Source organism: Ceratotherium simum, chromosome 27 (genome assembly GCF_057802395.1).
Source record: "Ceratotherium simum simum isolate JZ-2026a chromosome 27, ASM5780239v1, whole genome shotgun sequence".
Taxonomy (NCBI): Eukaryota; Metazoa; Chordata; class Mammalia; order Perissodactyla; family Rhinocerotidae; genus Ceratotherium; species Ceratotherium simum.
This window is the reverse complement of record NC_141926.1, coordinates 16525883-16541327: the sequence shown is the minus strand read 5'-3', so window position 1 is coordinate 16541327 and position 15445 is coordinate 16525883. Positions and strand designations below refer to the sequence as shown.

At 37.6% G+C, this 15445-nt stretch overlaps 1 protein-coding gene across 1 annotated transcript; it reads right to left on the bottom strand.

Annotated features, from left to right (window-relative positions):
* Nucleotides 1–961: 961 nt before the first annotated feature.
* CCT8 (chaperonin containing TCP1 subunit 8) lies at nt 962–14758 on the bottom strand. The gene is made up of 15 exons (XM_004429534.3): nt 14602–14758; nt 12039–12129; nt 11251–11330; nt 9530–9679; nt 8876–9056; nt 8702–8763; nt 7611–7748; nt 6501–6679; nt 5721–5787; nt 5556–5643; nt 5353–5468; nt 4727–4798; nt 4484–4648; nt 4031–4150; nt 962–1181 (listed from the first exon to the last, which is right to left on the bottom strand). The coding sequence occupies exons 1-15, from the start codon at nt 14659–14661 to the stop codon at nt 1104–1106; spliced, it is 1647 nt and encodes a 548-aa protein (XP_004429591.1). The 5' UTR covers nt 14662–14758; the 3' UTR covers nt 962–1103.
* Nucleotides 14759–15445: the final 687 nt, after the last annotated feature.

Below are 15445 nucleotides of genomic sequence, written 5' to 3'. Positions count from 1 at the left end.
TAGACACTCCTAGGAATCTTAAGTAATTGTGTACCAGGTCCCCTTAATGCCAGCATGCTGGAGCAAGCCTGTTAACGGTCCCAATAAATTCTGTTTTTACCCAAGCCAACCAGTGTTTCCGCGTTGCATGCAATCCTAAGAGCCTTGAGGATACCAAGCCTGTCTAAACTTCCTGTGAGGTTTTCCATCAGGATTTCTTTGATGGACAAAGAAGTTGTGCTATGCAGTTAGGCAAGAGATATCACTCCTAATACTTGTTGAGTTTATTTAAGACCCAGTCAGCCATACGGCTTCCAAAATTCCTCTCAAATACCAAAAACAGTATACAAAGTGTTATTTGAGGACTTTATATAACCAACATACATAGTAGCACATGTCCCATATAATCAGTTAATTTAACTTTTTACAATGTTTTTTCCTTTTTCAAAACTCCTGATTCTAAGGAAAAATAAGAGCTGCTTTACAAAAACTGACTTGCTTAATTTATACATATAAGGAGATATATTTACAGTTGTATCACAAGTATTTTTATACCTTACTAAAATATAAATGTTTTAAGCCAGCCATTCAACGAATCATTCATTGCTAATTGAAACAAGTCACCTCTAGTTGTATGAGTGCCAGAGCTTTGGAAAATACACTCCACATCTAGTCCAGGGGTCGACAGACTTCCTGTGAGAGCTAGATAAATATTTTAGGCATTGCAGGCCACTTGGTGTCTGTCATAACTTAACTCTGCCATTCCCTTGTAGAAAGGAGCAGTAGACAATATGTAAGTATATGAACATGGCTGTGTTCAATAAAACTTATGTACAAAAACAGGCAGCAGGCCAGATATATATTGGAACAGGCCCCTAATTACTTAAGTGACTTGCCTTAAGTCCCAAAGCTAATTTCATTAACAAGGTTGAGACAAATAGGTCATTTAGATAAAAGAACAGTGGTCATCAGACAATGAGGCTTTGATAACAACATGTTTATTATATTGTCCAGCCGAGGATACAAACACAAAACACTTAATTTAAGGAGAATACGAAAACATCAGGCAATTCCTAGAGTACTTCTACAAATATAGCCTTGACCTACAGTAAAAATTAAGCCATTCAATCATTTTGGTCATCATCCCAGTCTTTCTTCCCACTTGGAGGTTTGGGCCCACCAGCTGGTTTTGCCATGATGATCTGTGAAACAAAACAAAAACCATAAGGGTACACTTAGCAACTCAACCTTTAGACAGAAGAGAAAGAATATTTTTCTATTAGCACGATTCATGATTAAGCAATCATCTCAATATAAGCAGTCTGTTATACACTGCACGTGAAACACCTGAGCACTGTTTGTTAGCTTCCAGCAGTGTGAGAGTTTCCTGCTTTTGTGGACATTAACAGCAACAAAATCCACACATTAGTGAAGGGCATTCCAAGACACGTACTTCCATAACCCAATGAGCTAAATGTGAAAAATATTTGCATGCATTACTGGTGTAAGTCAGTTTGGCACCTGAGTTGCTATTTATATGTGAGGTTCGTCCTGCCAACCATCTCTACCCCAGTTTCCTTGTGGTTTAGGAGCTTTAGGTCCACCTGCTAGTTTTGCCATTATAATCTAAAGTGGTTGATATATAAATATATATGTATTAAGTTAAACACTGAAATGTTCTAGTACCTGTAAATGATAACCATTCAATTGGCAGGAAGTGTGTTTATAAACAAAAAATCCAAGCACCTAGTTCCCTGGTAACTTAAAAAAACACAGCAGAAGTCTCTAATTTATCTGGAATGCACTAAACCCAGCATTTTCCAAGTATAACTATCTAGCATTTTTAAAGGATTTATGTTTGGGAAAAAAGGGGGTGGTGACAGCTATGGGCTCAAATAAATTTAGAAGCAGCTAAATTAAACTAAATTAGTTCGCTTTCCTCAAAGTAAAACTCTCAAACTCTAATATACGTTCTGAATCTCAAAATGGGAACTAGTTATTTGTTGCTTCCCAAATTTATACAATTAAGAGATCTTTCTGTATGACATCAAGGGGTTTGGCTTGTATCTCAAGCAACAAACTGTAGAACATCTTCACTACCACCTCAGATAGATTCCACACCCCTTTTCAGAAGCTTCTGTTAAGAAATCTAAACCTGAAATTCTTGGAATGACATTTTACTAATCAAGGGTAAGTTCAAACTGAATTAAAGGCATTAAGTATAATTTTAGAACCTAACTGTAGCTTGATTTAAGTTCTTAGGTAGTTGATGCTGTTGATTTGGGGACCATAATTTGAGAACTAGTGAAAGGTATTTTTGAACTAAGATTAATCCTACAATTAATCCTATGACATTATCCAACACTTAAAACTTAATTTGCAAGTCACTTTCCAGAATATATACTATAAAAAATTAGGTACAACTATCTTAAAGCATGCAAGTTCATTATAGTAAACTGGTTAACGGAGTAGGACAGATTCTTCACATACACATTTTACATACAGGGTGCCAAGACCAGGGGCACGTAACAATGAACATTCTCTCTTGCCATAAAACAAAACACAGCCTTCCAGGTTAAAAGCAAAACTCAGAAGAGCCTTTGTGACCCAAGGCACTTGTGTTGTTATAATTATTGTCTTGCTTGGATAAGTGACATTCAAAAAGTTCCTCAGTAAAGAAACTTCCACTATTAGTAGGAAGATGGGCACAGATGTTAGCCCAGGACCGGTCTTCCTCAGCAAAAAGAGGAGGATTGGCGTGGATGTTAGCTCAGGACTGATCTTCCTTAAAATAAAATAAAATAAAACTAAAATAAAATTAAAATATAAAATAAAATAAAATAGAAACTTCCATTAGAATTTCTGCTTACCTCACGCTTCAGTCTACTTAGCTTCCCCTGTCCCCTTCTATTTTTGGTCTCCCTTTTTATTCTTAGCCACACACTAACTTTTAGAACAAACATTTTCTTAAGCTTCCATTATCTTTACTTAAAAACTCCAAAAACATATTTTTCCACTGAAAACTACCTAATACATTGATATAAAAACACCTTATTAATAAATCCACTAAATGAATATCCAGTTTCTGTTTGATTATTTCCAATGAGTTGAAACTAGATATCCAGTTCCATTTTTGGTCATCTTGAGCTTAGGAAAAAAGTTCTTCCTTTTATGAAGGTGAAATTTGTTTTGCTGTAACTACCACCAACTAGTCCTTATTGTGCTTAGAATACATCTAATTTCCTTTCCATTAATTTCTACCTGTAACTTGCCTCTCCAAGATTAATTTGGCATGATTTTCACCTAATGGATTTATACTGTGCCTCCCACAATCTTCTTCTAAGTAGTTACAAATAATTCATTGCTTAATAATCAGTTCTAGAATTTTGCAGGAAAATGGATTTCATTAAGTTTACTAGAAAACACCTTTTTGAAAAATTATGAATTATGGTTTATCTCTGAACCCACAATAGTCTTGACTACTTTTCCTCTTTGTCACAATTCCTCAAACAAATGGCAGAAATACTATGATTTTTAACACCTTTAAGATCTTTTAGTACCTCAAGACATAACTTGTCACAACAGAAAAAAATTTTAAAGCCCAGGTCCTATCATCTTCATGGACAACTAGAGGCTTCATTTTCCTTCAAGTTGGTAGTCTACAATGTTTGCTTCGGGACTTTTTGGTCCTTCCGTATCCCGTATTAATATTACATATTAAACTTCCTCTCTAGATTTTTATACAAAGGGGTTCTTCGGCTTAAAAAAGTCTGAAAACTATGAATCTAAATCAGATTTGTTTTACCCATTTCCGTTTAAAAATGGCAAAGGTTTCTTTCACTGGAAGAATTTTCATTTCGAATAAGCTGAAATATATTCTGTACAGTTTAAAACTATAATAGAAGAAAAAAGTAAAGTGGAAATGTTTTTGGGGGCACTTTAGCATCTCTAAGATGAAGGTAAAGGAAGAGGCCTTTGAACAGAATGAGAACTGCACTATTCTATGAAAATATACTATTGAACCATATGAAAATTAGTACTTTTCACTCACCTGATCCACTCTAAGTACAGTGATGGCAGCATTAGTAGCTAGTTTGATAGCCCAATATTTTCCCAGGTAAGTGTCTAGAATACCAGCTTCCAACATGTCCTTTACAGCAGGAACTTCAGCCTGTCAACACAGAACAATTTTCATTCTTTCATTTTACATTCTTTTATGTGAAAATGTTTATACTCAAAAACGCATGGCCTCTTAAATAGTACTAGTAAAGTAACTAGGCAAAAGTACTACCCTATACACATCATAAAACAAAAGGTTACTAATGAAACAGAAGGAAAAGTAAATTCTCCTCTATCAAACTATTTTTAATTATTATGAAAATTATTTGCTTACAAATCAGAACATTTTCTCACTGATTTTCTTTTTAAACTTACTACCTCTATTTTTAGCTTGTAAATTCACAAAATAAAACAATTTAAGTTCACAGTGTTTTTTTTCAAATACCTCAATATCTAATCCAACATTTTTATTTCCTTCTTGATGTACTGCATAAAGTTTAGAGATTACTTCATTGGCTTTAACTCCAGAATTTTCTGCCAGTGCCCGGGGAATAGCTTCAAATGCCTCAGCAAACTTCTTAATGGCATACTGTTCAAGTCCAGGACACGTCTAAAACAAAAGTGTGTTTATTACTGTATTTTATTCAAGGAACAAAAGGAAAGTCAGTGTATCCAGAGAAAGCTATACCTCTCCATATGATGTGATCTGTTTGGCTAACTCAATTTCTGTTGCTCCTCCTCCAGGTACAAGACGTTTATCCTATAATATGTAGTCGAAAAAACAAAAAGTCACTAAGAAGCAGTTTTCTAACCTTTTCCAATTCCAGTCCGCCACCAGACTAAGAGTTTTTAATCAGGCATTTTTACTCAAATTCTAACTACAAATTTTATAAAAATCGAGTGATTTGGGCAAATTATCTTAACGTACATAGTATCCGGTATATGAAAAGGGAGGACCAAAGTTAAGAATGGGAACAGCACTATACCTTATCTGCATTTCCACAGATATAGCACTAAGAATAGTGCTTAAGGAACTGAAGGTACATTATAATCAAAAACAAGCATAAACTATCCCTTTAAAACAGTTAAAAAAAAAAAAAAAAGCCTTGATTTGCTGTTTATTCCTTCACATAATCATTTTAGAAAACTATCATATTCATCAGCAATGGACACGTAAGTCTAGTCTTAAGTAAAAAAAGTGCTTTGCTTTTACATAGGCCATTCATTTTGAAGTTCTCAGGATGTTCAGGAGTCTGCCAACCGTGTTTTTGAGGCCTTACAAATGACTAAATTAAGATCACTGCTAATACTAACCCTTGTGAGCACTTTGAAAGTATTAACACCATCATCTACTGCCCTTTCTATATCATCCATAAGATTGTCTGTAGAGCCTCGAAGCACTATGGTAGAAATGGCACCATCTTCCTTTTCTGTCAATAAATTAAATATTTGAGGGTTAAAAAAAGGAAAATGAGCACCCCACACTTATATAAACATATTTTACCATTAACACATACCATGCTTAAAAACCACCACCTGTGTGTCTCCAACTTCTGAGAGGTAAACACTGTCACAATGTCCCATTTCTTTAAGGACAGGAGTTGTCTGTAAGAAAGTGACTGTTGTAATAAAAATAATTCAAATAGGTTCAATTATCTTGTAATGTTGTCCAAAATACATACCAATCTGGGAAGAGCTGTAGCACCAACTGTTTTACATAGCCTTCTGAGATCCCATTTTGAGTTCAGCCTTTAAAAAAACAAAATCAAGACTTTAATAGAAGTTTTAATTCCATCAGATACCATAATAAAATGCAGAGATTAAATAGGAAACTGTACGCTGGTCTCCAAGTCACATTCTTTTGATCCTGAAAGGTTCAAGCTCAGAATAGGTCTGGATTGCACTGAAGGAATTTATGGCATTATTCTAGAATTGGGAGAGTTCAAGTCTCCTTAGCTTGTCAAGGGTTTAAGGTTCTAAAACACTAGGGAAGCCCTGGTATATAAAAGACTTTTGCTTTACTTTGGGCAATCACGTTCTGTGAGGAAGAGAATAATGATTTACTCTGCACATTAGAACAGGTGCTTGGAGAGGTAGGAATGGGTAAGTTGCCTAGTGTGCCCCATGCGTTCATGGATTAAAGTTATGTTCCTCACCCCACACTCTGACAGAGTGCACCAGGTTGTGTCTGGTCTCTTAAGCTGTTCCTTTTGCCTAGAATGCTATTCCCTCTCCTTCAAAATAACATCTGCTGATTGGTCCTTCAGCTCTTAGCTTAAATGTCAGTTTTCTCAGAGGTGTTTCCTGTCCCCCTAGATTAAGTCAAGTCCTTTTGCTTTTGATCCAATACCTTATACTTGCCCTTTTTTTTAAGTCTTCCTGGTGTGACGAATTTATCTGTTTAGTATTTCACCACCAAAAAGCCATTTACAATGCAGGTTAATAGAACAGAGCTCTCTTACCTCACCAACATGATATTGTATTTGTTTGCATAATGAAGAGCCATGTCTGCCACTTTGCCACCTGTCACTATGACATTTGCACCACTGTCAGCAATAGCTTTGACTTGTGCCTCCATGAGATTTTCTTCTCCCTTACTAAAATTCATCAATTCTTCTGCAGTCTTTATCAATACCGTTCCCTATAGCAAAACAAGCAAGCATTCTCTTTAAAACCATTTTACTACTTTGGTGTTCAAAGTCATAGCATAACATTTTACTGAAGAAATAATTTAAAGATTTGGGAGGAAATATGAAAATAAATATGCATGTATTATGAAGCAGAATACAAAATCTGTATGAAATTAATAGAAACTCAGTTTGCTCCTAGACACCTCCACTCCCCAAACTGATGTATTGCTCTCTTCGACAGGCACTTTGGTGGAAAAGTTGGGGAAATACTCTAATTTTAGATATGCTGGGCAGGTGTCTTGGCATCTATCTTTTGACAAATGTCAATTAGTATACCAAAACAACAATGTTGTGGTTCTCCAACTTTTTCTAAAATGTGGACTAAATGACTAACTGGCCCCGGCCCCGACCCCCACACCTGTGAAACTTAAAACCATCAACAACTCAGATTTCAAGAATTCTAGGGACGAAAGTCAGCAGTGACCTATAAACACAACCTTCAAACTTCTTAACATGTATTTTTAAAAACAAACTAATCAATTTAGAATTATATTAGCATATTTTTGTTTCAGGATGCTACAGAATCTCAACATTTTTTTTTAATATTTTAATGTAAAGCATACAAGTACCCACAGTCTCTTCAGTGAGCATCTTACTGCTGAGTGTGTAAGTTCTACTAGAAGTCAAGGGTTATATGGTTAAATGGGTAAAATATAAACACTGCCACCATCTAATGTTTCGAATTTAATATTTAGTATTTGAATTAGGTATTCAAAGAATATATCTGATTTTAAAAAACAGATATGATCCTGCAGTTTTCAATAATTATGCAGTATTCACTGAATTAAGAGCAAACTCTACCTCAAAACTTTAGAATTATAAAATATAAATCTGAAAGGGCAACCTCAGATTTTTACTTGTAAGGTTTTGAATCCTACATACCTTAGTTTCTGTTATCATGCCATCAAAAGGACAAGAGTACACTGCTATTTTTGCATCTTTAACAGATGTTACATCACCTTCGGTTTCCTTCTTAAAAACCATGCCATGCAATACTGAAGAGGAATGGATACCAGAGCCCTAAGGAATTGAATAACAAAATCATCAGTGATCTCATGAAAATAACATTAGGGCTAGGCTGTTGATTCTGCATGCACCAAACATATCCTTTCCTAAATAAAGTGATACACCAAGGCGGTGACTCCCGGGGATAAGGAGCACGGTGGTAGACACACAGCACACCAGTCTGCTCAAGGTAGGAATCACTGTGGAGGTGGAGGAGGGGTCCTTCAGTGTACTGGGAAGAACTAAAGGTAGAGAACAACCACTCTAAGCCATTCATTCACTCATTCACCAACTACCTGGTGCCGAGTACCATGCACAGCTGTCAGTATGGGGGACAGAACAGGGAACAAAGTTTCAGATCTCACAAGCATAAAATTTAATGGGGAAGGGGAGGGCAGTACATGGAGGGAGTCAGAAAACACAACATATATGTAAGTACACACAGCTAGCACATGTACTTAGGTAAGCTAAATCCAACTACGTTAGCAAATGCCAATGTACAAAACCACTACAACGATCAGTTTTACTATATTGAGCACATAAATTTTTATCAAACATACACTCTTATTTCACTCTTATTTCAATACTAACATTAAAGTATCAATTTCATTATTGTAGAGCAACAAGACAACTTCCATCCCATTCAAAAATCACCTTCTAAGCTTATTGTTATAATTCAGCATATATGAAGAATGCAAAAGATTAATATTTTGTTTATGCACTATTCTCATCCTTCAAGCTGTCACGGAAAAATGATGACTTAACAAGTAGATAATGTCAAACCCTTTTATATTTAACAGCTATTACAATCCAGCAATATGAAAATGTTATAAATGATGCCTTAAAAGGCAGGAAAGTCCTAAGTATTCAAAACCTGAGGTAAAATTTCGGTTTAGATTAACATATTTTTTTTTTTGCAAAAAACAACTGACCTATCTAGATAATGGTAATGCATTTTCTAAACTTACCAGAATCTTACAAACTCGGATGTTATCAACATTGAAATGGCCAGAATCAGGAAAAATAGATACTGTTAAGAAAAAGAGACATATCAAAAGATATATTGGGACAACAGAGAAAATACCTTACTCACATTAAGACATTTTTATTTTGGTTCTTTTCATTGACTGATATTTACTCACCACATGCCTGAGCAATAAGCTTGGCCAGAAACACTTCGTTACCATATTGTTTACTCATTACGGAGGTATGAAGTAGAGATGACACTTCATCAATATCGTGAAGATTTTTTGCCGAACAACATACCAAATCAGGAAGAATCTCATGGGCTTTTCTGCAGGCTACTTCATAACCTTCTATGACCTTAAATGTAAAGAGCAAAAGTTTATTTCTTCTGAGAGAGAATTTTGACATAACTTGGAGTAGCTTATTTTTGTAACTCAATGAATAGGGATATTTATTTTCGATATAAAATGACAAAGTATACTTCCAGACTATTCATGGCAGAGCCTACTAGTTAAGGGTGTACGCTCTGGTGACAGCTAGAATTTGAATCCTAACTTCGTCACTTACTGGCTAAAAGATTTTGACCAAGATTTTTCCAACTTAAGTCTCACTTTCCTCATGTAAAATAAAATGGGACTAATTTTAATAGGCCTTACCCGTAGGGTTCTTGTAAGGATAGGATAAGATACTGCAAGCGAAGCATATGTACTACAATGCCTGGCACAGAGTAAACTGCTCAATGTTAGCTATTACTATGATAATGGTTCTTATTTAAGTTTGAAGCAATGGGCAAAACTTAAATAGGAGTACATTATAAAATGAACACTTGCCTCTGAAACTGACAGGCCAATTCTCAGAAGCTCTTCAGCTAATTCCAGAAGAGCTCCAGCAAATACCAGAACAAAGTTTGTGCCATCTCCCACCTCTTGCTCTTGCATGTGAGAGGCCATTACAATCATTTTTGCAGCAGGATGCTGTACCTGGTAGAAGGAGTTTGAATTTAAATATCAAGTTAAAGCATTTGATCCTTAAAGCAATGCAGAATCACTCATTTCCATTCTTCTTAAATTAATACACTCCAATCTCCCTGAGGGCCAGGTAACTCCATTCGATCACACTGCTATACACTACTTACAGAGTAGCCACAAGAAGACAATCCATTTCCCTCTAGGCCTATCAGCACAACTGCATCACTATAAATGAAAACTTCAAAGTGTACCTTGTTTTGATGGTCAGTCATCCAGCACATACATCTCCGTATATAACGTTCAGAACATTATTATATGTTCACTATATTAAAAAACAAAGTAATTCCAACCATGAAACCTCAGCATGTTTTTAAAAAGGCTTCAGGAGAGCTAAAATACACATCATTTAAACTTGGTCATGACTGTCAATTTCTATGTATATTCTTATTCTAAGGGGTATCAATTGTGGTTTAAAAAAACGGAATATAAAATGTTTCTTCAGGGCCGGCCCTGTGGCTTGGTGGTTAAGTGTGCACGCTGCGATGCTGGCGGCCCGGGTTCGGATCCCGGGTGCGCATCGAGGCACCACTTCTCCGTTCATCCTGAGGCCGAGTCCCACATACAGCAACTAGAAGGATGTGCAGCTACGACACACAACTATCCACTGGGGCTTTGGGGGGAAAAAATAAAATAAATAAAATCTTAAAAAAAAAAAAAAATGTTTCTTAAAAAAAGTGTATCAAAAATTTAAGTGTTTTTTCCCTTAGGATTTGATGCCCCCTTTTTTTTTTTTTTAAAGAAATAAGCAACATTAGAGTAACAACTGATAGCAGTGAGAAAACTGAAAAGTCAGGTCTATGGCTTTATTATGAAAAGAGTATCTTCATCACACTTGAATCAAGAATATCATTGCATATAACACCAACATTCACAGTGACAAGTCCCTTTATATACATATATATATTTACACTTTAAGAATATATTATTATTAAAGAAGTTAGAGAAATGTTAACATATGTCTAGTTTCAGGAAAATTCCTGAGGTTGAACATATCACTCAACTACAAAGCAGCTAGATGAGGAAGGGCGCACTATGTCGTTCAGGTCCAGACCTTCCTCATAACCCTGCTGGCAGTATCTATTCTACAGACACTACAACATCAAAACTACAGGGGAACCAAGCAAAATTCCACCGACTGATTGTTTCACTTTAACATAGCCAATGGTTTGACTTTTTTTTTTTTTAAATCAGTTTTCAGTATCAGCTGTTTCTGCAGTATGGAATAACTCACTTCAGCATCACACTCCACAGAATGAGACAATGTACTCAAATTGGTATGATTATTAGCAACTATACTTTTATCACAACAAATCCTTCCATAAATTAATAACTTAGGAGATTTTTTTTATTTGAGTGGCTAAAATGTTAAACTTAAAGAGGACTCTAATTAGGAAAATCTGTGTAAAAAATTTTCAAGTTGAAAAAATAGTCCCTTATTGTTCAATCTGAAATAAGAGGTTTCTTCTATGTTAAAATATACTTAATTTTTGATGTCACCAAAATATTTCTTGGCTTAAACTTACTTCTAGCTCTCTTAAAATAGTCGCTGCATCATTTGTCACAAACAACTTCTCCAGGTGGTTGATAACCATTTTGTTCATTCCTCAAAAATAATAGTTAGAAAAAGAAATTCATTACTCAAAATCCTTCTCCAAGTACCCAAGAAAAATCTAGTCAAGAAATACAAATTTGTGTCCATTTCTTACAATAACCTTGTAAGAACTCAATACATACTATCTGTTCTTTAAGACTATCTCATAGCCCCATACTTTATTAGTTTTTTCCTTTCCAATCTCCTATACTGTTCACTAGGGAGAATGCTAACCTTGTCACATTTCTGTTCAATAAATATAAATTATATTAACATGTACAAAGACCAAAATAATCTACTTAAAAGTATATTTAGGTTTTTGCTTATTCCATAAATCTGTATCACTTAGGTTGATGGTAGGAGACAAGAGAGAATTTTCTCTCTTAAATTATAATGTCACTTTATGTAAAAGAACCGTTCACCATTTGTCACACTGAACATTAAGTACTATCTCAATAATGAAAGCACCATAATTTTTCTATCCTCTTAACAGCATAAAAAGTAACATTTTGATTCCTATTTTTCTAAAGAGATCTGAGTTGCCAATTAAAAACTGGAAACCCTATACTGGTGTCACTGAACTATGAAATAACTTTCAAAGCCACACTGTATTATGGCTAAAACTGTCACTTTATATATAATACCCTCAGAACAAGTTTGAAAGAGCTAGTACACAAAATTCTATTACTGTATCTTTTAAAACATGAATTTATAAATTACCATTTGGTCCATATGCTGTACGAGTTGTCTGGGCAAGCTCCTTGCAAGCCTGTATGTTCCTGTACACAGCCTCTTCTAGTCCTGAAAAATGCTGTAAAAGGAAACTTCTGATTAGACAGGACAGTGAAAACAAGAATTTATTCATCTGTAAAATGGGAGTAATAATAATAGTACCTACCCTCACAGGATTGTTGACTCGATCAAGCAAGAGTTATGTATGTAAAGCATGGTGCTTGGTATTCATAAATGAGCCATAAATTTGCTCAAGAGTTGAATGAATAAAGCATGACATTTTTAGGAACCACAGGTACCCACTTACACATCAAAATGCAGCGCCTATAATTTTTTTTGATGTAGTGAAAAGTGCAGGGAAGAGTGCTAAGACTGATTAGAGAAAGCATATGAGCTATTTCAGGTAAAAACACCTTTTCAGAGTTTACCAGTACTTTCTGACTAAAACTTGAAATGTGGCATGAATACTTTTCTTATTGTGTTAGAGCCTGAGCACTGTAAAGCCAGCAGTTCTATGTTCATTGGGAATTCCCACTTAACCTATCTGTCCCCAAAATATTTAGGGACTAAAGTATACAGGCTTTTGAACTGCAACAATTCCAACGTGTACATATTGAAAAACTGCTGAATCGCTCATAGTACTAAAATTCTCAAATTTTACACTGGGCTTTTTTTAGAGCTGGGATTTATTTGTGGCCTTAGATAGGTTTCATGAGCCTAGTGTTCATGTGAACGTTTTTCTAGAGCTGCTTTGCCCAATACAGTAGCCACTGGCCACACGTGGCTATTCAAATTTCAAGTAATTAAAATTAAAAATTCAGTTCCTCAATTGCACTAGCCACAGTTCAAATGCCCAGGAGCTACATGTGGCTAGTGGATACCATATTGGTCAGCACAGATACAGAACATTTCCATCATCACAGAAAGTTCTATCAGACAGTACTGTTCTAGAGTATAAGGCCCGGCTTTTATAACATACATTAAAGGGACTGTGATCCAAACAAGGTTAATAACCACTTTAGAAGCAGTGTCTTTAGTGACAAGAGTTGGACTCTTACAAGAGCACTCAGTCTGATCCCCTGGCTTACACTCCTACATCCCCCACCCCTGAGGAGCAGCCCCTGGTCATCAACCAGATCCCATCAAACCCGTCTTCAGAAGTTTACCATCCCTCCCAGGATAAAATGTAAATCCCGCCTCAGGGTTACAAGGCCCTACATGTTTGGCCACTGCCTACAGCTTCTCTATATTCATTTCTTAGCATTCTTGCCCTCCCTTGGTGAGCTTCAGGCCCATCACCTTTCTCACTGTTTTCTTTAAAAAGGTCAAACTCATTCCATTTTCAGGGTCTTTGTACTTACTGGTCCCTCAGCCCGGAACACTTCTCCCTTTAATCTTGGCTGGTTCCTTCTGTCACCCAGAAACTGAGCTAAGAATTCTTCCCTGAACATCTTATTTAATTGTTTTATCTACCCTAAACCCTTACCTTTTTTTGGAGGCAGACTTTCTTATTTCTTGTCATTCTCTACTACAGTACTGTTTATTTCCTTTACCATTATTTGAAATCATCCTTGTTTATCTGTTCATTTATTATTTCTGCCTCAGAAGAATAAAAACTACGAAGAGTTCTCAGCCTGACTTTTTAAAAAAGTGAGCAATCGATGTCCCTTTCAGCAAACTTGTTCCACCAACATTTACATTAAACCCTGATATTTATTTAGTATACTCATGTTATCCCAAAGTGCATCCTGCCAACAAGAACCTGGTTCCCTAAAACTTAAGGTGTTGTTAAAAATCACGCTCTTGAAATTACGTTCGAGATCTGGCCATAAAAGAAAGCAGTTTTACTTACTTAGACCAGGGTGTCACTTACCCATGGGTTACACAGGTCAGATGGACAGGTACAACTTAAAGGTACCACCTTTTTGTCCAATCTCAATTTAAAGATGAGGAAAGTAAGACCCTGGGGGGTAAGTGTTACAAGCTACTTAACCTTAAATTGAGACCAGAACTCATTTGGGTTGTAAGTGTCTGTCCTACTACAACGCACTACTTCTGCGAACTAAATAGGGAGCCCCTCTGTTTCTCATTTGGAAGGAAGCTGCCAAGACCTGGCCCTTGCTCCTCTCCTCTCGGATCGCCCCATCCTCGAAGTGCGTGTCAACCGGCCCCGCGGCTCCCAACGCAATTTCACCTCCGTTATCCGCCTTCACCCTCACAACACCCTTTAAGGGAGGAGAGCCTCATCAGTTCCGTTTCACGGATGGAGGGAAAACGCACAAGCGGCTTCACGCTTCCCCAGCTAGTTAGTGCAAAACGCGAATCCCGGGGCCTTGCCCCTCACCCGCGGCCTCTGCCCCCTCGATTCCCCCCGGGGTCGCACAAGAATGGAAATGCCCGCGGGCCTCGGGGGCCGAGCCCTCCCAAGAACACCTCCCTTTCTGGAACCTTCTCTTCCTCCGATCACTGCGCCGGGGGAGCACGCTCGGCCCTTTAGTAGGCCCTGCTCTCTCGCGGCAGCCACCTCCCCCTCCCTTCCTCCATTCCTCACCTTCGCTCCTTCCTTGAGCATCTGGGCAAAGCCCGGGGCCTTGGGGACGTGAAGCGCCATGGCCAGTACGCAGGGAAGCCCTCACGCGCTCGCTCGCAGGATCCGGGAGGAAGCGACGGGCACGCACGGCCTCCTGGGAACGCAGCGTGCCGCGGCCTCACGCTCCGCCTCTCTCTTCAGCTGGGCCCGCCCCTTCCCCAGCCTCCTGGTCTGAAACCTCGCGAGAAAGAGCAGTTCCCGCAGCCAGGACTGGGTTGACGATCCTCGATCAGGTCGATCGATCGGGCCGACGCAAGCGCAGGCGGCGCAGGCCATTGTGGCTGGTTGCCGAGAGTGTCAGCCGTTGAGGCTCCATGGACGCGACGTTACGTTTTTGCCATTTCTGACCTAGAAGCCACGCCTCCCTCCTAAATTTAATTTCCACGTTATTTTCCAAGCCCACCCACAACATCGGGGCAGGTGTTCACTTTTTTCCCGAGACAGGGCGTCTGCCCTCGTCCGGAAAAATCTGTGGGTGGGCGTCTGGTCTGTCTGGGGCTCTGTAGGAAGTGCTGGGGACGGGACGGTAATACTTAAAATCCGTAAGGATAACTACATGCTGAGTTCTCATATGTGCCAGGCTCTGTGTTATTTGCTTTACGTGCAAGACCTAAGCTAATGGTCAGCCTTACGAGTTAACTACTATCATCTCCATTTGATAGAAGCGGAAACTGAGGTTTACAAATGGTAATTTGTCCAGGACCACAGCGCTAGTAATGTTAAAGCAAGGATTCCTAGCAAGATCAGAATGACTGCAAAATGCACGTTCTTAGTCACTGTGTATATTCCTCTTTCCTGCTTTTTC

Bases quoted from the DNA above. Each gene is read 5' to 3' on its own strand.
- CCT8 (XM_004429534.3), bottom strand. From the start codon at position 14,661: ATGGCGCTTCACGTCCCCAAGGCCCCGGGCTTTGCCCAGATGCTCAAG. The intron at 11,331-12,038 runs GTAATTTATAAA...ATTATTTTTGAG, and splicing joins TACAGCATATGGACCAAATG to GAATGAACAAAATGGTTATC. The intron at 4,799-5,352 runs GTTAGTATTAGC...TACATATTATAG, and splicing joins CTTTCAAAGTGCTCACAAGG to GATAAACGTCTTGTACCTGG.